The sequence below is a fragment of the Corvus hawaiiensis genome, chromosome 7 (assembly GCF_020740725.1).
Source record: "Corvus hawaiiensis isolate bCorHaw1 chromosome 7, bCorHaw1.pri.cur, whole genome shotgun sequence".
Taxonomy (NCBI): Eukaryota; Metazoa; Chordata; class Aves; order Passeriformes; family Corvidae; genus Corvus; species Corvus hawaiiensis.
Window position 1 is genome coordinate 36,970,384 of NC_063219.1, and position 27,127 is coordinate 36,997,510.

The window sequence follows — 27,127 nt, forward strand, 5'->3', positions numbered from 1 at the left end:
CCATCCACATGGAAATTAGGGTTTTCTATACCCCTCCAAACACAGAGTGATGGGTACAGCGTGGTGGAAAAGATGTGCCTGAGGAACACAGCCACCCCCTTTTTGGGCTGGGCAAGGATGACATCGCCCAGCAAAGTTCTCAGGAAGTTTTTAAGAAAAAAGGTTTGGATCAGGGCATTTTCCTGTGGGTGCACACGGACACGCATTCAAAAGAATCATCAGGCCTTGCCAATCAAAAGCTCCTCCCTCCCCTCTCAATTCACCTTTCTTTCCCATTATTTTATAAAGATGGACTCATATTAAAGCCTCACATCCATGCCATAAAGATATAATTCCCTTTCCATTGTCATTTTCATCTTCTGAACATAAAGAAGTCCAATTTGAAGCCACAGCTCAGAGGCTTCCAGGTTCATAGGAAAGCTTGAATCCCCAAATACACTTGGTGGGACAAATCCCTTTTCAGAGGATCTAGAGAACAGACAGCCCAGCACACTTTGGGTTTAAACAAGTCTCAACAGATGTCAAGCTGGTGAAATAACATCATCTGTCCCCCAGAGACAATGCCAGCGTTCACATCTGCTTCCAATTTCACTTCACTGCTGGAGAAAAAGTGAAAGCTCCTACTGTAACTCCACTTGGAGCTGCAGCTGAAAGTTAAAAGAGTCCTGAACAAAAGTCTAAAGGTTGGACTTGGTGATCTTGGAGGTCTTTTCCAACCTAAATGATTTGGTGATTCTGTGATTGACTTGGAGTCTGAGGGGTTTTGCGAAGTCACTGAACTCTAGACCAGTGTGAGAAGGCCCCAAAACAGGAAAACCCACCCTGAGTGAGCCTGCAGAAGGTGCAATCCTAGGCCAGGCACATTTCAGGGCCTGCCCAAGGACCCCTCACTTGGGATGGACAGCCAGGACTGTCCTTGGCTCAGCAATTTGGCACTTGACTCGTGACAATGTCATCCAGCTCTTCTTCTGGATGCAAGGCACCAGCACAGTGATGCTCCAGCTCTTCTGGAGCGGAGGCAAATCCCAAGTGTTAAAAAGAAAAAAAAAAGACCTTGACTAGATTTCAACTGTGCTGATTTATGTTTTCAAGTGGAAGGCGGTTTTAGCCGAAGTAAACTACACAGTTTTTAGATCATTCAAAATTCATGGCAGTTTGATCCCACAGGACGTCAAACAAACACAAATGATTTGCCAGGAATCCCTACAAATTGAAATAACCAAACCACACACAGTTCCAGAAAAAGTCTTGAACCAGTTCTGAGGCAGGAAAAAGTAAGGATTAAAATAGAGAATTTTTATTTTATTCATCTACACAAAAACATCTCCAATGCAATGCACATCCAAATCAAATGCACACCAAGAAGGAGCACAAATATATAATGTCTTGAAACTCAAAACTCCTCCAACCCACAAACCAATAGGAAATAGACAAATGAAAATAAGAGTCATGAAAACAGAAGGTACATTTAGATTCTCTTGCACTCTCTGGAGTGTTTTATTTTAACATAGGGCTGAAATAGAAAATAAATCAATCTGAGAAAGCTAACACAAAATGCAGGTAACAGACATATCATGTGTGGTACAGTCATGAGAAAGAAAACAGACAACCAAAACTGTGACAAGAATGTGCTTAGTTATTATATTCTTTCAAGCTTGGTCTGCCAGCACTTTTTCCATTTTTTTTTCTTTCTTTTTTTTTCCTATATACTGGTCATCAGTGTCTGCCAAAAGACTTTTCATGGATTTCTGCAATTCCATTTCCCCCCAAATGGAGGAAATGATGTTTCTCCACAACCACAAGACCCAGCTGTAGGTTTTACACCACAATTTGTAGCTGTAAACTAACACAGTGACACGCCACCCCCCTGCCTAAATAACCAAGACCAAGCCAGTAGTGAAATTTCTGTGTGGGTTATGCAAAATGAAAGGATTAAAAAATGAAAAGAGCATTCACTTCATGTTGCTCCTTTAAAACATTATCACATAGCTCTTTTTTTTTTTCCCTAACCTGACCTTTTTTTCCCAACGGTTTATCTATAACTTAATATAACTAATTCTTTTGAAATAATGTTCACAGTTAGCATAATTGGTGTTATATAGTTCTAATGTACATTACAGAATATTCTGTCACTAGACACTAAATTGAAATTTTAAAGAAAATGATAGAAATAGCTGTAAGGGAAAAAGTACCCTTTTAAATCTAATTTGCTATGCACCGCAGTAGGGTAATGGATGCAATGAAAGTTCCTTTATTGAGTTCCCATGTCCAAAAGGTATTTAGGTAGCAAAGGATGTTAAGCAGACCCCCTGTGCTCCTCCTTTAAGTAAAGATAGCAGGAAATAAGGTATATAGGTTTGTGTCCTCCTGATTTTTATTTCCTCAGGAGTACAACTTATGCAAAGGGCACCTTAGGCTACTTGGAGGATCACAAAGGGTGCCCTCGACCCCCTCGCTGTCTGCATGAATAGAAGCATCTAAAGGATGGCTGAAGCCATACAGCGAGTTAAATCCTTCAGGTGGGTCTTTTCAAATTCCAATAGTGAGGAGTTACTGGAGAATTGGTAAGGATTTCACTAGGCCCCAGCAGGTTTGAGATCAAAAGCCCTGGTTAAATAAAAGCCTGTTGGGAAATCTTAAAACCTCTTTGTAATGTAACTTTAAAAAGTTAATACAAAGAGCCCTTAGACTGAAGCCTGTAACAGCATGAACAAAGAGTATATCAAAACTGATTCCATTAAGAGAAGGCAGACAAATAAATTCATTTAATTTAAAGAGAAATCAGATATATTACTCTGCTAAAAACTAAAAAGCATATCAGGAAAAAAAAAGCCAAACAGATTTTGCAACACACATGCACATAGAGCTGTGAATAATAGAGATGGATATACATAAAATCTATTTATAAATACCTCTCAGAACAGAGAACAGAACATTATATACACACATATATGTTTAAGTATCAATTTATCCAATATGTGCGTGTGTGTGTGTGTATAATTCTAATATATACATATTTCTATCATTTATGAGGTCTCATGCTGGGCTCTCAAATCTGCAGTTAAATATATATATATATATATATATATATATATATATGTATCCAGAAAAACGCAGCTGAAAGAGCCCCTACATTCAAACTGACACGAGACATTTTTCAACCCAATTAATTAAAAAAGATGGGTGCTCATCAGTCAGCTGGCACGGGATTTTTCTCCATCATCTTGCCAAAGTGTCACAGTGTTAGTTGCGCAGCATGTTGGAAACAGAAAATCTGGGACTGGGATTTAGACATCATTTATTAGCTGACCTCTTTCCGAGCAGCTCCTACACTTTTAACTCGTTGGGGGTCCTGCACCGGAGGCGGGAGGGTAGGAAAGGGAAGATGGAGAAGCACATGGAACCATTAATGTTGGGAAAGGCCTGCCACATCATCCTCTTGGCGAGATGCTTGGACATCTCCTGTTGGACACCCCCACTGAGGATAAGGCAGCATTTGCTCAAAGCAAGCTGTCCTGAGTGTCCTACAAGCAGGGGAAGGCTGTGTCCCTGGGGGACCACGGATGGGGGTCCCTCACTTTGCACAGGGTGGGGTCATTTGGGTGCTGGGTGCTCTGGAGCCCGTGGGAGGAAGGGTCCTCTTGTCCCACAGCTCACTGTCCCCACAATGGTCACTAAGAATTTTGCTCCCTCCACCCTCCAAGAAAGGAAAGGAGGGCCTGAAATTTGCTGGTTTGTGAAGCTTTTCATTGTTATTGTCATGGGGAAGATGTGGACATCTTCTTAGCACATTTCCCTGTTTGAGAAATAATATTTCTCCATTGGCTGTGCACTGGTGGAGGGAGACATATGTGTGGTACAACTGAGGGTGAATGCCTGCAAAAATTAATATTCTATGGGACTTTTAAAAAAACCTTTTCTCCTTATTACTAAATTCTGACATTTTAGTTCAGCAGTGCTCATTTAGGTTGTGTATAGTGAGGGAATGGGACTCACCCTCATTCTCTAAACCCATGAAATGCAGATCCTACAGCAGAAACAAATCATTCTGTCCCTCTACTCTTTGATAACATTTCTTCTGGAGATAAGAAATCAGCAACGTGTTTCACATATGGTGCCTTTCATCCCAGTGAGCAGCAATGGTTTCACAACCTACACTAGTGGCAATTATTTTATTTTATTTTATTTTACTTTATTTTATTTTTTTAAAACCCTTAAAATGCACATCAAACCAAATCCTCTTAACTATAGGTATAGATATCACTTTAGCAATGTCATTCCTGGTGATTTTGGGTGGATTCCACCAAATGACTGCAGGGACCACTATTTATCAATAGACCATTGCTCTGCCACTGGTCTATTGATACTGGTCACTGTGGTGACTGCCAAAGAACTGCTCTTTGCAATAGAAACCACAGAAGAATGGCAAAATGAAGGATTCCAGAAGTAGCTAAGACCCCAAGGAAGATCCAGATGAAAGGTATTGGTATTTGGGAACCCCGGTCTCAATGCTGTGACTCACACTCTTGCCCTAGCAACAAGGCTCTAATAATCAGAGGAGATAAATGCCACTTTTGACCCCTTGTTTGAGAGAAAATCTCTCCAAAAACGCTGTATCTAATAATATCAAAGGTTGTGGTGGCTTCTGCATGGCTGGCAATTTTTAGACTGGTAGAGGATGAGGTTTTCTGGTTCAAACAGGAATTAATTGAGGGAAGTCATATGGCTTGTGTTATACACGTGACACCAGATGATCCAAATAGTCCTTTCTTGGCCTTATAATCTATGAATAACCTTGTGGAGGTACTGCTCTCCTGTGGATTAGTGGCAAACCAATGCTCCTCTTGCTTGGATGAGTTTTCTGATCTAAATACCACCCAGACCTGCGTGGCCTACAGGATTTGACTGGATCACGGTCTCAGACGGAGCCATTGCCAATTAATGCCAGACATGAGATAAACCAGGGTAGGACACGCTCCACTTCAGGTGCTGTGTGATCCTGGAGTGTCATTAGTAGCCACAAAACAAGCTAGGTTTGAAGTAAAACAGTTTTGCTATAAAGACACTTATAAATATTATTTTAACCTTGCTATATTTGCATTACCTTGCACCGTAAGACCCAGACTGTCAGACACCATGGAGATCTTTGGCTCTGAATTAATCAGCTTCAACTGCAAGAGCAGGGTATAATTGTGGCTGGTTTATAATCCATAAAAATAATAAGATTCTGGAATGATTTGTGTAACAGGACAACCCATTCCTATATTGGAAAACAGAGCATATGGGGTCTTGTCTGCCGTGCTTGGATTATGAGGCAGAGGAAATACCTGGCTGAGCAGTGCTCAGGAATTATCAGGTGGATGATATTACAGGAGCAAGCTGGGTCTTCATTTATTTTCTTTATATGGATGCCTCCGAGCTCAGGTTGTTGGAGTTACGTAATGCTAGGCTTCCTCCTGACCACTCCACAGCCCTGACTGCTCCCCGTCCTCTGCTGTGATCCCTCAGTGCAGTTTTTCTGGGAAATCTGTGCCAGGGAAAGCCAGGCTGCACCCTGCAAACCCAAGGTGAGCTCAAACTCAGTCACCACCCCAAAGTCAGTTAGAAATATCGCTTAAATGCAGCTATCCTTATTCCTGTCCCTATCTCTCACCAGGCCTTGTTTCACCCCTGAGGATAATTTTTGATACAGAAGGAAATGTGCCATTTATTAAGTCAAAATGCACTTCCTTTAGCATCTACATAAATTTCTTCTGAGGTTTCCCTTTCAAGCACCAATCGTATTTAGATCTGCAGGCTGAGACAGTAGCAAAAGGTGGAAAAACTTACAGTCATTACATTGATTAATCAGCTGCTGAAATTTGGCTTTCTAGCGTGACACCTCCATTCTCTGAAAGTGTGGCCCTACTGCAATGCAATCAATTTGTCTGTGCAGGCTCCAAAACCCCAGAGCCACACGATGCAAAAAGGCAATCTTCTGCCCTCTTTGACCACAATAAGCAACATTACTGAAATCACCACTCCTGTACAAGTGTAGCATGACCCCGTATTTGTAGGCAGCAGAGTATGACTTCATTAAAAACCATCCTCCGTGTTAGGAAGTGGGAGCAAGGCAAGCCAGCAGCAGAGCAGCATATGTCTGAAACTGATAGTAAAATGGGTGATGCCTTAAACCCCACCTCTATACCGTTATTTACATACATATCTTTCATCTGACATAGGCTTCCCCTCCAGCACCTTGAATATATCAGTCCTAAGGAAGAGACTTTAAGTTCAAAGAGTGCCATCCCCAAACCAAAGTAGGGGGTTATCAAGTGAGGTGTGCCAAGCAGTAAGACAAAACATATGCATTTTTAATAGATAGCCTCTCCTCCCCCTGAGGAAGCCAAGAAAAGAGACTCTGTGAAGCTTCAGCTGAAAACAAGTTCAGTGGATTTATACTCAGGCTGCTGTTCACAGAAAAGAAAAATTCACAACTCTCATATATATATTTTTTTTTTTTCTAGATGTTTTCCAAGCATTTTTCAAAGCACACCAGCCCCACCCTGTGTGGTCCTGTTGACCAGGTGAATTCACCTCCATGCAGCATTGAAAAAGAAAAGAGTGACAAAAGATCATGAAAATGAAATAAAAAATAAAGAGGCCATGAAAGAGAAACAAAAATCTCAACAGGTCTGCATGGAATTTCAGCAGCACTTTATTTATTAATGCATATGAAGCTACCACCGCATTCCAGCTCCCAAAGACAGATCTGTAAGGAATAGGCCACATGCTGATTGACAGCAGCCATAATTCCATACAATGAGAGTGTATTAAATTGTTTGATGTGATATGATACTCATCACTTGTAACTGATCAAACACACTGCTGCATCAAACAGTATTACAATACAATCAGGCTGGATATGGTTCCTGCCAAGGCTGCTCATCACATTGCACACTTCTGCATTAAACATATCTATTAATAGCATTGACGAACTACTCCTATCCAAGTTTTTTTTCCCCAAGAATTGCAGGACGTGGAATGTGCAAAGAAATCCACAGATAAGGCTTTGCAGTTTGAGGCAGGACTTCCGTTGGCTGAAGCCTCCAACATGAAAGGCTTTCCTGATTTGGGAATTTTATAAGGTAATGCCAAAAGTTGCAAACCTGTGCCCCAAAACAAAGACCTGACATTTCTGCTTTCCTTTTTCTTCCTTTTTTTTTTTTGTCTGATTTTTTTCTTTCTCTCCTATATGCAAACAAGTTAAAATATTGACTAGCTTTTAACCAAGATTTTACTTTTCCTGTGCCTCCTTCCAGGAGAGCTGCTATCTTGCAGGAGGGAGCTGTGTTTGCTAACATTGACCCTTCTAGAGGAGGGAGACATAAATAAAAGCAGCAAATTCCTTGTCACCACTGCTCCTGCTGCAGACAGCGAGGTGACACTCTGCAGCCCATGGGGGACAGGACTGGCTGTGACACAACAACTGTAGGGGCTCTCCCAGATGCAGATTCTTAAACAAGCCTGGGTCTCTAGAGGGCAGAGGTCAGCTGTCCTCAAATCTGTGTGAACGCTAGATTAACTTTATTAATCTCCCTGTTTTCACTTAAAAACCAAATTATAGGATGGTTAAATGTTAATGCCCAGGAGCTTGTGAGACGATTAATGCCCTCAGTTACCTCTGCTAAGGGGGAGCACAAGGTGTTCAGACCTGAAAAGGGTGTGAGAAGTTAGTGTGATGACCAGAGAACACATTCTCCTTGTGAATTACTGAGGCCTTCATGCCTGGTGCGTGTTTTGTTTGCAGTCCCAACACAGCACAGGCGCCCTCAGACACAGCCGGGAGACCCAGGGACCAATGGCTCCCCACCTGGATGTCCTGGATATCCAACCTCAACCACAGCTCTTTATAAAGGATTTACACCTGTGCTGGAGCGTGATTCCAAATGCCCTTCTCCCTGCACCAGCTCTGAGTGCCCAGGAACAGCACAAAACCAAGCATGCAGTGAACATGGTGTTTAGCAGCCCTCAGAACCGCCTCTGTCCGTGTATCTCATGAAACTACTTCAGTGTGTAAAAACAAAGTGATAAACGAGCATGAGGGGTCCACAGACCTCCTCGTGGACAGGTATGCACATCATAATTGAACAATCTTCCCCCTTGATTGCTATCTGAGCTTGGGAGACCCAGGATCACATAGCCATGAAAAATAGGAAGTAATACGCAGGAATGCATGCCTGGCTGTGTGGAGCTGGCACCAGGTTTTTTTCAAGCTGGGATTGTATACATTTTACATTTATGAATATTTTTGCAAACTGCAGTGACAGAAGGTGCCTTTTGTCCTGTTTCTCACTCCTGTAATGTCAGTGTGAGCAGATTAAGCTCATGGCACTGTAGCAAATTATCCGTGTTGATGGAACCAGCTCCAAAAAGATTACTTAAGAGAGGTGTGTAAGGCGTTTCCTTTTCCTAATTAAAAATATTAAAGCCTTTCAAGATAATAAACTGTCTCAGAAGGTTATGTTAAAGGCTGGGAAATATACAGGAAAGGGCTGGAAAGGGCTTTCCCACTCTGATGGACAGCTTTTAGCACTAAGAGCCCAGTGCAGGGTGTAGAGCTAAAGAAACGGTAACTTTCTATCGGGGTGTAGCTAAGTAATTCAAGATGCTGCAAGTTAAGTGTAACAGTAGAAAGGAAGAAGTTCAAAAAACAAGTCCTAGGCATTTCAGTGCAGTGTATAGTATGCTAAATTGTGGTATTACAGAAATTGCTGAGAGTTTGGCCACAAAACGTTTCATACTGCACCAGCGTTCTGCCAGGGCTGGCTTCCAGCAAACCCAGACATTTTTTCCTTTCACCTGTGCTTTCTTTTTCCCTCCTGTTTGTTAATACAAATCAAACACTGTACCAGAGAATTACAGCCCTTGTTCTGAATGCACCTCTCCCTTTATTAAATCAGCACGACTGAAAAGTCACCACGCACCAGGCAGAGGCAACTGCAAATCTGTGCTTACCCTCCCTGTACCACCTGAGTGCCGCTATTATTCCTCATCCTTGGGGAAAGGACCCCGTATGTGAGTTTCAGAAACCACCTCAGTAACTCCAAGCATCATTATCAATAGTAGGATGAACTGCAGCTGGGATGCACTGAGAAGGCACGGTAATACTCGCCCTAATCTCTGCATTCATCTCACTGGCCCTCGCTAGGAAGTTTAAGTACATTTACTGGGGATTCTTCAGCCCTTGAAAGGTAGGAAGACATCTATGAGGCTTGACGTACCAGCTAATTAACTCGGGTTTGGGAAAAAAAATCTTCTTATCTACTTAACTTGGAGACACTCTCTTTGTTTTTAAGCCTGCAGACTACCTTCTCTTTAAAATGCACGTTACGTACCACTCCGTAGTATGGAATGTATTATTTTTAACGAGGACCTATTTTAACTTGGACCTAAAACTACTAACATTTGACAGAGGGGTTTTTTTTTTTTAAAGCTATTTGCAGAATCAGCTGAATGATAGTCTATAGCCTGTGTTTTGCAAGACAGGCTACAAAATCCTCATGCTTTCCTTCTGTCCTTAAAAACACAGGCACACGAATGTATGAAGCACTTGGAAATGCAGCCCCAAATGCACCCACACCTCCCCTCTTTCCCCCCAAAACCTATAAAGGAGTTTAAATAAATCTCTCAGGTTTTGCTTCTCGGTCTCTGCAAGTGGGGAATATTGAGGCTGGGAGAAAGTGATTGAATTCGTGCCTGCAGTGGTTGGGGCACGTGAGTGTTTCCTGCAGCTCTTCTGACAGGAACACAGACGTGAGCAACTCCTGTAACATCCCTGCTCGGAATTAAACCACACTAAAATTTTCTGTGGATGGCACAGAGAGATTTTAAATCCTCACCATATTCCTAACAGATAGAACAGTGGCATGATTGACCAAGCTTTTTTTTTCTTCTTCTTTTTTAAAGTACACATATGATGATGCATCATAGTTATAAACAGATGGTATTTGGCCTCCTTCCTATTCTCAACATTTGGAATTCCTAAACTATGTGAATTAAACAATAATATTTTATAAACATACAAGGGATTTTGCTCACTGCTTTGTTAACATAGAAATTATACAATGCTGACATTTATTTAAATTTTAAAAAGTAAACAAGAGTGTGTATTGAATTAAAGCAAACTAAAATCAACAGAGAGAAATATGTTCTGTGCGCACATTACCTACAACGGCACGGGCCTTTTTCGGGGAGACATAATGGGATGAAGCACAAATTGTAGCTTAGACAGTCTGATCCTTTGTGCTCAAAAGGCTCATTTAACACCTCGCTGTAAACAACGGATATTTATACCATAATTGGCCAGTTGACCATCAGTTGTTCATTTACTTCGTAACCTGCTATTATGGAGTTAAAAGAAGTTCCTTTCTGTTGGCTTTTCTAGGAGTGAAAGTGTGTTTGCAATTTTAGGACCAACTGGATTCAGTCTAACACTTGTACTTAGCATGAGAAACATTTTCATAATACCAAAATTTGGGGGAATAAGAGTATTCCTGCCAGGAAGGGAAGAAGAAAGTATTGGTTCTTAAAAGAAGAATTCTCTTTGCTTGGTTTCCTCTTTCCTTTCCATTTTAACCCCTTTTTAGGCTCCTCTCGAGCTGTGCAAAATTGAGAAGCACTTAGGTTTTAATCACTATTCCCAGGTCTGCAAAGAGGTTCTGTGATGAATAAATAATGAATCCGAGATTTTAATCAGTGTTATGATTTTTGAAAAGGCTAATTATCATTGTTTACAGACATGCCTTTCCAACGTATTTCCTTGTTTTGCCTTCAAAGCTCCAAGGGTTAAGCCCCTCGCACGCATCCCTCCCATCCCTCCCCAGCGCCGCGCTCCTTGCCCGGGATTTCTTTCGGGGGTTTGAGGGTATTTTTTGTTCGTTTGGTGTTTTTTGGTGCTGTGTTTTCACTGGACGAACCGCAGGAGAAACGGGGCCGGGCGGCCGGAGGCGCGCAGGGCCGCGGGAAGGCTGCGCACCACGGGCGGCCGCTCCGCACCCGCGGAAAAGCCACGGCGGAGGGGGGAGCCTTTCTCTTTGCTGTCTGTGTATAGCAGTGCTACGGAAGAATCTGATTTTCAAGAGAATATTTTTATTATCGATAGTATCGATGATAAAAAGTGGCGGGCGGCGTGTCCGTCCCCCGCTTCCCGGGGAAGCTCCGCTCCGCTCCGCCCGCAGCGCCGCGCCGGGATGCGCCGGGATGCGCCGGGATACGCCAGGATGCGCGGAGTGCACCGCGGGGCTGCCCCGACAGCGACTGTCCCCGGCTCACGCCCCTCGCATCATTATTATTGCCATGATTTTTATTATTTACGATTTTTACTAATACAGCTGCCACTGGCCTCGTTTAACCTGGTCTGCCCACACCTCCATTCTCTCGGCCATTCACCGGGATGGGAAAACCTTTTCCGCGGGTGGGATATTCGATGCCAAGGTGCCGATTCCCCCCCTGTCCCTCCCCTCCTTCCCCGCAGCAGCCGCCGCTTCCCGGGTCCCGCGGCCGCGTCCCGCAGCCTCCTCCCGCTCCGCGCTCGCTGCTGCCGCTGCTGCTTCCGCGGGGTGAGGGGAACAACTTCCAACCCCTACAGCCCCTGATTATCAGTTTCCAGCAACAGCTGCGAATCTTCCCTCAGAATCTAAAGAAATATCAGAAGATTAGGCAGCGATGCTATTTATTGCCCTGTAATTAAAGTTCTATCAGTGTTTCCATTATAAAACCTTATTTGCAAGGGTTGGTAACTCGGAGGCAAAATTTTCCAGCAAGAGGAAGCCTCGCTAAGAAGTATTTTGGTTAAATAAGGTTAGCCTGTTAGAAGGTAAAATCCTCAAGGACTTTCATTAAGGTGCTCGTTTCTATCTGCAAATACAATGCCAAGTTCCCCAAATCAAGGATATATAAGAGGAATTTTTTTTTTTTTATTTTCAAAAATCAAGGATTCGTTGAAAGGTTTTAATATAATTCTCTGGGAAATTATTCCCATGAAAACAATTTGTTTGAAAGAAAATGCCCTCTGGTCTTTTCCACACAAACTAGTCTTGGGCTAGTACATGAGAACCCAACTTGAAAGTGCCTATGAGCAGAAAGGAGGCTGGTTAATTATTTTCAACTGTCCTTTCTGGAATAAAAAACAGAGAAAACAGCTTGAACAGGGAAAGGTGAATTTAATTTTCAAGGCCCTTTAACTTTTAATAATCTGAGGAACAAGATGGGAGGTACATTCTACCCTCCCAGTTATCCTGATATAAATTCATTCAAGATTTATATTGGTGTAATAGAGAAGCAGAATTTGCTCCGTGATTTCTAATGAACTGCTGGCTCGGTCTTTAAAAACGCAATTAGAAAAATCTAACCACCTAATTCAGAACAGCTTTGAGCTGAGGCAGAGGTCTCAGTGCTGCAAACAGGGATGGAAGCTGGTCGGTGCCACGGCTCCTTGCCGTGCCTGCAGCACCAGAGTGGGGCTAGGAATGCTGGAAACGGTTTGCTACAGAATTCCCTAGTTGCTTTAGGATTTTCCTTTCTATTATATGGGAAAAGACAATTCTCATGTGGAATAAACCTGTGTTTCCTGTGACCTCAAATGCTGAGACAAAAGGATTGTAGGATTAGGTGCCTGGCCTGTTACTGATGCAGGAGGAGCTGTCTGGTCAGGGTGCTGCCTGGTGAAGCTGGCACAGAGTCGGGAAAACCCAGCCCTGACTCTGCACTGAAACTTGCATTAAAGCCTTGGCACTGCTGTGTCAATGCAGGTGAAACATCAATAAATATGAAAGCAAGTCAAGGTTCAATGCTCTCGCTCTACTCACAAGATTAGGTGTCTGCATTCACTGCTTACTCATGTGTGTAGGAACAATGGGACCGAGGTCCCAATTTGTCCCTCTGACCTTTTGAAGTGAGGGGTTGAAATGAAGCAGCGCAGGGCGACAGTCTCGTTTCCTCTGCTGAAACTGAGAGGCAAAACTCCGCAGGTTGTTTCAGTCTGCAGGGCTGAAGGGGACACTCTCTGGGAGAAATATCACCTCTGGCTACCTGGCACTCCTACATCACTCTCTTTCTTGACTGAGGACCTCAAACAGGACAGGGTGGCCCCTGACATGAGGCCAACCTGCAGGTCCATGATGTGGTAAGGACATGGAATCAGAATGATTCAGGTTGGAAGGGACCTTTAAGCTCATCCAGTTCCAATCCCCTGCCATGGGCAGGGACAACTTCCACCAAACCAGGTTGCTCCAAGCCCTGTCCAAGCCAGCCCTGAACACTTCCAGGGATCCTTGCTCCAGAGCAGCTGTGCATCTTCACTAAGAATATAAAGAAATATCAGGAGATAAGACAGCATTGCTATTTATTACCCTGCAATTAAACTCCTCACAGAGTTTCTATTATAAAACATTATTTTCAAGGGTTCAGAAGAAGGGAAAAATTTTCCACCAAGATGAAGCCTTGCTCACCAGACAGAGCTAGGCATGGTTGAAGTATCACTGCCAGTAAGTTCAGCAGGGCAGAGCTCCACCTCACCAAGGAGCTGGGCGAGACCTCCTCTGGCCCTGGGGCTGATGAGGGTGTGCCCTGAGGACAGCAGGAGCCTTTGAGTGCAAATCACACAGCTTTGATGTTTTGAGTCTGCTCACCACAAGCCTGAGTGCAGCGTTACAGCATCTCCTCTTTCCCTTTTATTGGTTTGGAGGATGACTCACTGTGATACTTGAAGCAATTTGCTATAACTGCACCATGCCTCAGTTTCCCCAGCAGCAAAGCCAAAAAATATTCCAATCTGCTGGTGCAAGGTGTGATGACACTGGTAAACATCTATGATACACTCTGGTAGGAGTGCAAGGCAGTCCTGTTCCTTGGCTGTTCCAAGGATGACCACCAGACCTATGCTCTTGGGAAGACCATGTCCACCCAACCACATGCAGTGCCTAAAGCCAAGCTGGGCTTTGGCTGAGCAGAAAGGAGGAGGAACTCGCATACAGAGAGATGATAACTGCAAAATTACAACCCTGCAGTGCTAGAAGAATACCCAAACACTTTCCATTGGGTCTCCCTGTGTTGTTTTTGATTGCTTCATGGGGTAATTTTAACAAGAAGTACCACATGCCCTCTTTTCATGCTGAAAAATGACATTTCAGCTTCCTGATGGTGTCAGAAGTGACAAAGGCAGGTGTGGGGAGGGGGATTAGCCTGTGCCTTTCACCCCTTTCAGGGAGAGGAGCTGCCCTCCCTGATCTCAGGGAAGCTGAGAACACATCTGTCTGCAAAGACAAGTCTTACCAGGCTTCGCGTCGTAACACCTTACCCAGAGTCCTCTTCCTGCTTCTTCCCAGAGCAGAGTTGAAAATCTCAGTATTGTCATAAGGTTTTATTATCACTTGCAAACCAGATTCTACTTCAGCAGATAAAGACACAATTGCATTCATTGACTCTGACACAAGGATATGCATGGTGATAAACATACAGATAGATGTACACACTTATACATGAATGAGATATGCTAATTAAAAATTGCAGTGGGCACTTTATTAAAAATTTATTGTACAATCTACATCTTCAAAACATTTTACATCAACAAATATTGCGGCTTGACTGCAGGAATCATAAGTGATTTATCTTTAAAAGACTGTATTTGCAACTGGATGCAAAGATTCTTGATGAACTGCCATTACATTTAAACTACTGGTTTTTATTGGAAGTATTTTGATTGTTATCTGTTTGTTCTCCATCCTTGAGAGAAATAAAACAAGTGTCTCGGCTTTCATTTTATCGGATAGATGGCACCATGTAGCATATTTCCCATGCTAGTTTGAATTACAGCTGTTTATCTTTCAGCTTTCTTTAAGATTAATTAAATGCAAATGTAACTCCACGAATCATGGGATTACCTGCCAGACCCCTTATTAATACCTTCACTTAAAAACCCCTGTGCCAGAGAGTCATTAATTTGCAATAAAAAAAAAAAAAAAGAGAGAAAGAGAAGTGCTCAAGCAGCCCTTTGCCTCCCAACAACCCAGAGATGGCTGCCCAATTAGTCCGGCAGCATTCGGATCCTCCTTTCAGGCCCTGTGGCCCTTTGAGGACACAATAAGGCTCCAATGATAACCTGGCAACCTAGGTAGAAACTCAGCCAAGTGTGAGCGTTTGAAGCTGCAGCTTGGCTGCCATTGTGTCGGCGAAAAGAAAGAATTCAGGCACCATGTCATCCAGTACAAAGGATAAAAACAGATTCAACCGGAAATTCAATGTGGCACCACATATGGGATACATGAGTGCGGTTACACAACAGGCCACATATTTTTTTTGAACAGTCTCCTGCATGTGATGCCGAGGACATGTGTAACCATCATAACGTCTCTAAGAATCTGTATTTAATTTGAGCTGGGGTGGTGGCAGGGATTGGAGATCTGAAGCCGCCACAGGTTTGTGGCAGATGGCTCTGTGTCAGCTATGACAAGCAGCCAGGCTCGGCTTCCTCTGCAGATTTTCTTTTCTCTCTGATCAGGTAAATATGGGCACACTCTGGAAACTTCCACAATTCTGCCTGAGGCTGCAAGTTTGTGACTTAGCCCCATCTGTCACAAATCTTCCCTCGGTTCTGCTGCGAGCAGAGACCTGAATTTACTGCCGAGCGCTGCCCAAGAAAACCCGGCCGTCTCGCCCTGCGAGGAAGCACAAGAGAGAAGCACACGGAACCGTGTTAGAGGCTGGGACACAAAATGCAGGAAGGATTTCAGGAGGGGTGGAAGCCAGTTGGTCAAAGAACACTTATGTGGTGCTATTTAAAAACGGGGTGAACTCAGTGGGGTTTTTTTAAGACAGGTGAGCTGGTCATCAGGCCCAGGTTATTGGCTCCCTCTGCTTTACTGGTGGTGTCAATGGACACGCCAAGGACTGGACACTGTCAGGGACCAACGTGCCCTTCTCATCCTCAGACATGGCAGAACCACAAGCCAGCAGGAGCCGGGCCTAGTTCTGCTTGACCATCATCAGTCTGGGCTTTGCTTGAGAATTATCTCCTTTTTTTTGAGGAGCGATAACTCTGCAAAGGTCTGGACATTCATTTTTTCAAGGAGTAAAATTCCATCACTATCATTCCATCAACAGTTCCTAAATATGTGGAGATCAAAAGAAGCAAAGTTTTCACATAAAGCAGCATCTTCCCATAAAGAACAAACAGCATAATGTCAGTAGCAGCACAGTATTTTTCATGAAATAATCAACTTGTTTCTAGGGTCTTAAGATCAGAACTGAAGCACTTAATATCTACTCTCCCATCATTAGACTTCAGAGCTAACCTTTCGAATTTAATAAGGAGTGTTCATCCATTCAGACTGGCTGTTTCAGGACAGTTGGAGTTCAAGCACACAGTATTGATTTAGAGTAGATTTTATGCACTTTTAAAAAAATCGCCTTAAGAAAATTAAGATTTAGAGACTAATTTTCCACACAAAACCTGAGATTTGGCAGGCAAGACTAGAATGATTTACAGAGCCAATTTGTATTGGGTCAGATCTACTCTGTGATCCAGCTCCTTCCCCCTGCAAGTGAGTAAGGGGGAAGAATCAAGGTGGAAAACAGTTTGCAGCAATTATTTTTGGAGTTCAATTTTCAAGCTTCCAACCACCTTTGGAAACCACCATCAAAAGATACCGCTGCTTTACATGAATTGGGTGCACTGTGAGGCCCAAGGCAGAGCCATTTAGTACACCTCAGCAGAGTAACAGTATTTCTGTGACCAAACTGGTCTGTTCTGCAGTTTCTTATATTGGACTTTTAAAACTCATCTCATTTTTACTGTCCTTAAACACAAACCATCAAATTTTGGATGCAAATCCATGCAGTACCTTGCATAGCATAGTTCAGAACACACTGACTGACTGTAACAGTAGGAAAATAGTTTCATGCTTTTTTTCTCAAGGTAATTTCAATAAACTGTACTGAAAAAAAGGGAGTTTTCATGCTTTTTGCAACTTTTCTTCTTATTTCCTTTGACCCATTTCTCCATCTACTGTTTTGAAGTGGCTGTGGCTCATCTGCCAGTTTTCATTTGCTGTCTAAAACTCCCCTGGAAGCTATCTAATACTGTCAGAATGAGAAGTTCCAAGTCCTGGTGTTTATGCTGAAAGTTGCCCCCATAATTGCTTTAGTCCTACTCTAGAAGTGCTGTGAGCTACAGGCCAACATTTGGGGACATGGTGATCATGGAAATGTTGGATTGATGGCTGGACTCAGTGATCTTAAGGGTCTTTGCCAACCTAAGTATTTCTATGATTCTGTGATTTTCAGAGAGCTGGAGTCTCCTGGATATTTACCCGAGAGCCAAGAGCAAGGCAAGCCCAGGGAGAAGTGCAGGTGCAGGCCACTACACATCTGCAAATATATCCATTTATCTATGTCTGGATCCCAAAATTAGGCAATTCCAACAGCCTTTCTCCCAGTTCACTTCTTCCACGCTGAGGACCCATGTTAGCCAGGCCAAGCTCCCTCTACCACAATTGCTTGAAGACCTAAGGTTGACCCAAAATGCTTAAATTGCGTCCCACAGTCCAGCAGACCTTCCCACCTGTGCAAACTCCTAAACTAGAGAGGGATTTCACCTGTATCAGCCATACACAGTGAATGGAAAGCATCAAGACTCGAGTCTGACCTGGATGTGATCCTGAGAAACTTAATCCAAGTTTGAAGTCAGATCCTACTTTGAAACTGGCCCTGCTTTGAGCAGAGCCTGGGCTGGTGACCTCCAGAGGCACCTTCCTCAACTAGTCTGTGATTCTGTGTTCCAAGTAAGTAATGGAAGTTTTCTTTCACATAAAAAATCCTTATGCTTTACACATTTTACTTAGGATCATGTGCCTAAGCACTGGAACAGAGATGGGAGAGCATGGACACAGCACACTGCACTCCAGAGCTCCCAGGCCACTATAACCTCCCCACACAGACTCTGAGAAGCAGATCGAGACCACAGGCTCTGAGAAGCAGATCTAAACCACCTCTGAAACCATTTTAAATCACGTTCACTGGAAACTGAGCAGCTCAAGAGGCAAATACAAGTCTCTCACTTGTGTTCTAACCTCCTTCTGACCTGTACCTAATGCTAGCCAGGTAAAAACAGAAATTCAATACAATTCCTTCTTTTTTAACTCTGCAAACATGCTCTGCTAATGAACGGAAAGCCAGCAGGATGAATGGAAATATGTGCACTATTTGCATACCCTATAAAGCTCTGAATTAACTTTATCAGCCCGGGACAAAAGATCTGGAGAACACTGTAAGCAAACATCTGCTCAATATACATTCACCATTAAAAAGTAAACAGTGGGATTGGCTCCATAAGGAACAGGTTGGAAATTATCAGAGTACTACACATCACATAAACTGATGGCACGGCCTAGAATTCTCTAAAGCAATGATCACACCAGCACAAAAACAGCTCTCAAGCATCAGAATGGCTTGAATGATGAGAGATTAGAATATAAACATGGAATAACATTCTCAGGGAGAGACTGAAAAGACTGGGATACTGTAAATGTTTGACAAATGTTTATAAAATAATGGATGCTACAGTAAAGATGGATGGGGGAGCTCCTGCTTCCAGGCGACCAACTCCAGGACAAGGAGACACTCAACACAACTGAAGGTGAGGAAAACCTGAGCTAATTAAGGAAATTAATTAAACACCATCATGAACACAATCATGCACAATCATGGAATAGTGTGGCTTGGAAGGGACCTTGAAGACCATCTCGTTCCAAGCCCCTGCCATGGGCTGGGACACCTTCCACTAGACCAGGCTGCTTATGGAAAAATGAATTTCCCATGGAGTTTTGCTGGTGATTGGGTAAGGATAAAGGCAGAGGCACCATCCCCAGCTCTCACATGGCCTGTACAGGAACTGTGAAAAAAAGGGCTGAGTGGCTGATGGGACATCTGGCACCAGGCTCCCCTGCATCCTCATGTGCCCAGTGCCCTGTATCCTTACACTGAGAATGCCTCCTGCTGCTTCCCTGGCTTTGCCTAAATATGAAAGCTGGACCAGAAGCTGGTTTCCCTTCTACATGTTTCCCTGAAATACCCAAGGTACTGCTTTATCTCAAATCAGAGAAAAAAGAAAAGGAAAGAAAAATAAAAAAAGAAAGTTTTGTTAGAACTGCCCTATACAGCCAAATCCTGAGACTGGAAACAATTCAGATGTCTACGGTCTAACTGGGAACTTAATTTGATTTTACAGCAGTTTAATCCCTTTGAATTCAGCAGACTTCCTTCTACAGCGGTGTAAGAAAGAAAAAAATCATGCCATGTGTCTTTTCATAGGCAGGTGAGCTTCTGTAGTGTGATGGAAATGAGAAGATGAATGTCAGAAAGTGGGCCAAATTCTTTTCTCCGTTAAACAAGCGTGAGTGAGAGTAGGATTTTTCTGTAGGAACTGAAGCTGACAGCATGTCAACCAGCACTCATTCAGCTGGGAGGGCTGGGAGAGATTATTTAAAGTTGTCAGCTCCTTCCATGCCTGGCTTTTGGCAACTCTTCTTGTCCCTTTCCACTGTATACTCTTTATACATGCTGTTTTAAATTAAGAAACTCAAGTGAGGAAACTGCAAGGTAAACTTAAAAAAAATAATGCAGAAACAAATGCTTTGCCCTATTTTATTTTAACTTTAAATCTACTAGATGGGGCACTGAAAGGTCCTGTGGTGTGCCCTGACCAATGCCCTGTTGTTGTTACTTGCTTCATTCCGGTGCTTACTTTGGCAACCAAAACCACACAGAACTAGAGTTTGATTCCATAAAACTGGAACAGAACAAATAATTGATAACAAATGAGATTTGCTTTCCTCTCATCTCAATCTTCTGCTAATAACTGGCAGAAGGCAAGGTTGAAATGCAAACGAGCCAGCCCTGAGTGCTGTGTGAATACTCAGGGTGAGCAATACATCATTTGGAAAGGTTTTCATAGGTGCTTACATTATGGACATTTTTAAAAGTCTGCCAGCATGAATCTGCTCCGTGGAGTTAAGCTGCTACAGTTTAATGCCTTGGTCTGTGCATTTTCACAGGGATGTTCCCTATGTCCAGTCCCTAAGCCCATTGCCCCGCTGCCATTTATCTTCTTCCTGCCCCTAATCTTGTCAGCACAAGCATTGAGGACATCTGAAGGAATAAACTGCCTGTTTAATTAGCCACTATCTAATTATTATAGATATCCTGAGTAATAAAATCCCAACAATATGTAAAAGGATAAGCCAAGGTTGTTACTTCCCAACTTGTGGAGCAGAATCCCCACCAGCAGAGAAAAGCACTATTTGCTTTTAAAGCATTTTTACTTCCAAAATTTCACAGATACTTGATAAACTTGATGCAGAGAGTAAGGCAGGATGGTTTCAGAAACACAAGGAGCTGGTTAGCATTGACTCTTGTGCTGGGATCCCTTTTCTAGGCCACTAAAGCAGAGATAATATTATAGTGATCAGGAAAAAAAGTGAAAATACGGTGCAAGTGCTGCGTAGCCTTCAGGATTTCAGTCTTTTCAGCTTCCTTACACAGCAGCATCACTCCAGCTATAATGACATTAACAGCACAGCTCTAAGCTAGCACTTTCCAGGAGGTTTTGTGGATGGTCCACTGTGAAGGAAGACCAGGTGTACGTGGGTGTAGGCACAAAAGGACAACTCTAACAGTATTCTCCGAGCTGATCCAAAGCCTATTAAAGACAACAGGGATCTTTCCTCTGCTGCTCACAGGTGCTGGATTAGGCTCTGCTTTCCTCATTTTAAAACAATCCCCCACTTAGCTCCATTGCTACCTGTTGCAGAGGTTCAGCTCTGACACTCAGAAGATCTGAATGGGACTGCAAACCCCATGCATGAGGGGCAGGATAAACACCTTCAGCTTCTGCCTACAAATCATCCTAAGGAATTCTTTTAAAAAGAGAAAAAATCCTTCAAGCAAATCAGCATTTTGCCTACGGGGCTTGTGCACACATTTTCGACCTGTACTATTTTATATCAGTATCTTTTGCACGCCTTGGCTCTGTGTTCAGGAGATGAGAATCCATACGTTGGGAGAAAATCCCTGTGAATGCAACCATTAGCTGAGCTTGAAGCATTGGGAAACACCAAGGTAAACGTTTAAGAACTGTTTTCCCTTTGAAGCCCCCATGCCTAACTCTACGATACTATTGACTCAAGAAGTAATGCTGAACACTGGAAGTGTTCAGTCAGCATTTTAAACTATTATGAGCTACCTTCTGAACCATTGCCAAGTTAATAGACAATGAAAGATAATGAGCTTGAAATTGGGTGTTAAATTGCATTTTTGGTTCTCTCCTTTTTTTTTTTTTTTTTTTTTCTTGAGGTTTAACTGTTTCCTGGAGAAACAACATCATCTTTGATGTATCATTATGTAAATGCCTATTTTTAGGTCACAAAAAAAGTCAAGGCTTGGGCTAAGCCTTCGCTGCTCCTGCTATGTGCGTGCAGAAAGGGGAAGAGAGGCAGACAAGACAGCAAGACCCAACACTTTCTGGTCATCAGAGGGAGGGAGAGAGGTGGAGGCATGAGGTTGTGTGTGTTGGCAGCATGAGACTCCAAATTAAGGAGGAGATTACCCGACTTGCTCATTAACAGTGTGGCTGGACGGCGACAGCCAGGGAACGCTCCAAGAACCGCATTTGTGTCGCACGGGTTAACACGAGGAGTATTTCCATGCACCCCCAAGCCTTTAAGGACTTTCAGCTGAATTCAGGGGTTTTCATGAGCTGAAACACCTCTGTCGTGCAGCGGTGATGTGTATCCAACCTGCCCACGGCAGAGCCAGGACAGTAAAAGTCAAAAACTGCTGTAAATGTACAAATCAGCATGCAGAAAACAGCAGCATTGAGTAGTAACAGCTCTTCACTGGAATAATGTAACATTTAGTGCTTCATCCACATTCAAATTTAAAAAAAAAAATTGTGACTCCCATCAGTGTAAATACACCACTTAAAACCATGGAAGTCGCTCTAGCATCGAACACTTGAGCAAAACTTGAATGGAGAGTTTGCCACTGAACCTGGACTTTCTCTACAGAAATAACTGCAAAGAAGGGGACATGAAAAATACCAGTAAATTATGCTCCCAATAAACTTTAATGCTCAACACACCTTATAAAGCAAAGAATTAAAATAATTGTAATTATGAAAAGCACTCAAATTACTCCAGAAGCCAAAGAAGTCTTACCTGATACCTGTCACCTGCATTTTTTGAAGATTAAATTAGGATAGGAAGGTAGGCTTATCCTCATTAGTATAATTGTAGGATCTTTCTTTTATTTTCCTTTTAAACTAATGAGTTGCATTAATCCAGGTTCATTTTTATAAGCCTCTTGGGTCCAAATGTAAAGGACAGTCATTTTAGAAAACAATAAATTAAAAAAAAGCATGTAGCATGCATTAAGTGCACGTATTTCATAAGACCTAGGTTAATACAACTGGCATCTAGTTTAATTAATCCTTGTTAGTGTAACGACTAATATCCCTCCCTAGCATGTTTCCTTTAAACATTAGTATGTTAATTAAATGTTGTTTTTTTAAGGGTTTTTTTTTCTCCCTTTGTACTTCAATATGGCATTATATCATCTAAAACTATTCCAAACAACTACCTTATAGAGATGTTTCCTTACAATATCTGGTCTCTTGCAGAAATTCTGAAGCCTTTTAAAAAGCTGTTCAGGTGTAGAATACAGATATTCAGCTGCAGGAAAAACAGATACATTTTTAATGAAACAAAAACCTCAAAGCACACACTCGATATTAGTCACTTTACTAATTAAAAATGCATATTGCTCTGTGCCGCCTCGTGTTTTACATTATTTAAGCATGATTTTATAAGGTTACCTCAGCTCACAAGGATGTTTAATGCTAAATAAGACTGTGTAGTTGTGCTGTTTAGACATCTCCTTTGGGTGATTAAAATACATTATTCTAATGTAACACAATGCATATGTGATACATTTAGTGATGAGATTTTTCAAAGAACTGGTACTACATTAGTGTGTATCCTGTACTGCAGTTGCATACTATTAAGTATTAAATTGTTTAAATAATTTGGTGTGATTTTCAGGCCTGGATTTTTTTTTTTTTTTCCCCTCTTCTGTGTATCAAAAAATAAAAATCTGCAAACCATTGCAGCATCACTGACCTTTTAACAAAAATCTATCATTATAGGATGTGTATGCTAACAATGAAGAATGCTATTTCAAAACTTGCTTTTGTGTTATCTTAAAAGAACAGATGGCAAATATAAACTTCGTCTAATGTATTAAAACACATAAAATTTGCCTTAACACTAACATGTTGGCTTGCCAAATAAACAATTGCTTTCACTCAAGCTTATTCCCAAACTTTGGATTTTAGCAGGAATCACGTTATTACGTTTCAGCAGAAGGAATAGGCAACAAAGCAGCTACCTGGGAATATCTCTGGGTACACCAAGGCTTTGGGACACAGCGGGTAACAGCCACAATGCACAGCCTCGATCCTGAGGATTAGAAATCACAAATACACAAAAATAGATGTTAGTCAGCCAAAAAACTTATTTCCGTGCAAGAGCCTTGAGGTTGCCTGCATGCAGCAAGAGGGAAACATTTTTTTTTTTTCTTCAGCAGCATAATCCTTCTAAATGCCAAAGTTGCTCTTTTTAAAGAAAATTTTATTGATCATATGAATTACATAGAACAGAACAGCGAGCATATGTTTTGTTCGCTGAATAAATCAAAGCGCAGCTCTGCATTTTTTTGTTTTTTAAATACTGTTTAACACATTTTATAATCAGCAGACAGACACATGTAACAACATGGTGAAGTATGGACGGCTTTGCTTAATAATGCTGCTGGAAAACAAGGGGCACGTTGGCTACACCAGGGCGTGCTCGCAGACACACACACCACCCTCACCTGGCACAGCAGATATTCCCCTCAGACTTCCCGACTCCAAAGGTTACAGCTAAATATAGCCCAGGAACAACTTGCAGCATGCTCCAGGCTGGGATATTTCAGCTTACTCACATGCTTTGGATAATTTCCTTTATTTTTCGGGACATAAACTGTTGTATTTTTTAATAACCGCCGATGAAATTCCTTTGCCAAAGCGCGCGAAGCTTTGTACTCGTGTTTTTTTCCCAAGGAACATTTTACATATCTCCCATAACATCAAACCCAAATATTTTAGAATTGCACCGCTGTGGCACAAAGTTTTCCAGTAGCAGAGCTGTCCCCCTTGGAGTTCACATTTTAACAGCTGAACGGGTTAAAGGCATCCAGGTTTCAGTTTATTTTTTTCGCATAATGACCATTGATCTGACACAACGTCCCTCCAAAGATACAACTGTAATTTCTGTTGGCCAGAAATTACACAGTGAAATTCAAAACACTTCTTAAAATATGTTTATTTTATGAGAGGCTTTGAATTTCCTCCAACATGTTGACCATACGAGGACTTTATTTTTAACTTCAGTTTCCCTCATTCACCAGAATAAAAAAAAATCTGAAATCTTGTCAACGTTCACCTTTTCTATTTTCAGTGACAACCCAAATGCTTTTGCTACTTTCACGTGAATGTCAGGTTTGGTACTTTATTACAGGTACCCTGGAAGGACTCTGTTTCCTTTAGATCTACTCAATTTTAAACAGGAAAAAAAAAGAAAATAAAGAATAACATATTCAGCTTTCATGCTAGAAAACTATGCATATCCACAAACCCCAAAGACACATTTCTCTGCAAATGCTTTTGCTAAGAAATGACTGCTGGTTTTTTTTTCATAAACTTTTAAAATTTGTAATTTATGTTTTTTTTTTTTTTAAATAACATATGCACTTCAGATTGCATTTTAAACATTAACAACAATTTCAAAGTGTACATCGTCTAGCACTATATTTTTTACCAAAGGGAAATGTTTCTGATGTGTGATTTAATTGATGATTTCAGTTCTTAAATATTGTGTCATATGTCAAAGCAAATAGATTTTTAAAGTTTTCTTTAATCTAGGAGGAAAAAAAAAAGAGTGAAACTGTGGACATTTCAGTAATAGCTCAGATCACTAAGTTATGTTAAAATATTTGCTTTTTAATCATATCGTCTGCATGGAAAAAAAAAAAAAAAAAAAAAAGAAGAACAGCTCCCTAAAACAAAACTGCAGGCCAAGATGGGATCTGAGTCATCGTTTGAGTATGAAATTTCCCCTTACGAAAAACCTCTACCAGGATCATGAATTAGTAAAATCAGAATTTAATGCCTCCACGGTTTGCTGGATAAAAGTTAAAAATCTGTAATTCTTTCATTTGCAAATGATCTTATTTGCATACTCCTTCGCTACCTCTCCACACCGAAGTTTAGGTGTATTTTCTGACCGGTCCCTACTAGGAGTAATAAGTTTTACTACAAACCTTACACCTTCCAGTGGTCAAGAGCTAAACATCAAATCAAACTGGGCAGAGCTCACACTGACACAGACTTTGGCATGAGGATGCACAGGGAATCCTTTAATTTCAAAGCATTTCTGTGCTTTCCCAGAAAAGTATCATATCATAACAATAATACAATTACTCTTCATTTCAATCCTTAAGCACTACTAGCTAAATAATAAATAAGAGTTCCGATTGATCTATTGTTAAAATGGCTAGTAAATGGTCTTTTTATTCCAATTAACAAATCATCTGCTAAATCTATGAATCTTAATATTCAGGTCTATTCACTTCAATTCATACAATTTATCTGCAAATAGTTGTTGGGCTTTTGATTCTAAATATAATTAGCTGATAATTTTGCTTGGCTGAATTACTTTTCTGGAGGGCCTGCTAAGGCTCTCAGTCGCATTATCTAGCAATAATGAATCTGATAGGTGAAATTTTTTACTGTAATGAGGATGAGACACAGTTGTGACACCTGAGTCTAGTAATAACAGAAGACTGCTAATTATCAACAGCACTTTTTTGTGTGATGCACAGAGAAAAAAAAATCCCTCATTATTAAAAAATAAAAAGTTACAATTATAAGTGACACCGGAGGAGAGTAAATAAAATGGAGTGATTAAAACATTGCTGCTTTAAGGGTGTTTTTAATTAAGTGGAAATGCTAATGTTGTCATACTTAGCAGATGGGATTAAAATTAGTTATTGTAAGTAACTCATATTTTATGTTATGGTTTCCACAGCATGTCTACAAGATCTAAGAAAGTGATACATTCCATAAGACATTTAAAAAATGAAATTCTCATAGTCTTTACAGCTCATAATAATGAACATCATGAATAAACTATTGAAAAAAAAAATCCTGCCAAGGCTTTTACCATGGTGACTTAACTCGCATGGAATGCAACCATAATGTACTGGGCTGCTGGAATCACACTGTTGGTCTGCTTTTGTCTTTTGCTGATTGCTGCATTTCTGATTTCCTTCACACTCAACAATAACAGAAGTTTGGTGCTTGGGCAGGAATCCAACATCAAGTGTGGTGTCAAGAAGGTACAGCTTTGGTGCAAGGGAAGATGATGACCACCCACCAAGGTGATGTTCTAAACGAAAGCACAGGATGCATCATGTAACTGCAGATAAAAACCTAATTGCACACTTTCTCCTACTTTATTTGTGTAAAATTTTCCATCTGCTACATCTAAAGATGTCTAAACTGTTAGTATCAAACCTGCATTCAGCTGCCAGCTGTGCACATTAAGGATTGCAAAACACTAAGTAAATGAGGCAGCATAAAACCGAGTAGTACTGGTCCATCTGCCCAGTACTAGTAGGGACCCCCATACCTGGTCCTTTTAAAGCCCCACACTGCTGCTCAAATTGATAAGGAAAATACTTAATAACATGCTTTAAGAGCCTTGGTTTAGAAAGCTCAATTTGCATTTGCTATCATGACTTCTAAGTATCGGAATCTGCCTACTACTAGTACAAGTTAATGCTTTTCATCTCTCTTTCAAATGCTCTTTGAAGAACTTTTAATGAATGAAAATTAACATCTATAATTTATAGTATTTGCTGTCAAATTTCTGAACAATTCGTGGCAACATTTTGGAGATAAGTTTTAAACAGTATTTTTTGAAAACCACTGCTG

At 41.5% G+C, this 27,127-nt stretch overlaps 1 protein-coding gene across 18 annotated transcripts in view; it reads right to left on the reverse strand.

The window, feature by feature from the left end:
* The window catches only part of GTDC1 (glycosyltransferase like domain containing 1), a 200,639-nt gene that overhangs the window by 13,665 nt on the left and 159,847 nt on the right, over positions 1–27,127 (reverse strand). For 13 of the 18 annotated variants that reach the window (XM_048308680.1, XM_048308687.1, XM_048308688.1 and 10 more), the window contains 3 exons: positions 23,479–23,549; positions 22,672–22,763; positions 14,538–15,695 (listed from right to left, as the gene is read on the reverse strand). In XM_048308680.1, the coding sequence (XP_048164637.1) occupies positions 15,612–15,695; positions 22,672–22,763; positions 23,479–23,549 (247 nt within the window). In that variant the 3' untranslated portion in view covers positions 14,538–15,611. Of the gene's footprint in view, positions 1–14,537; positions 15,696–21,640; positions 21,831–22,671; positions 22,764–23,478; positions 23,550–26,354; positions 26,580–27,127 lie in introns of those variants that run through there. The other 5 variants (XR_007204642.1, XM_048308682.1, XR_007204641.1 and 2 more) reach the window with 4 other exon arrangements.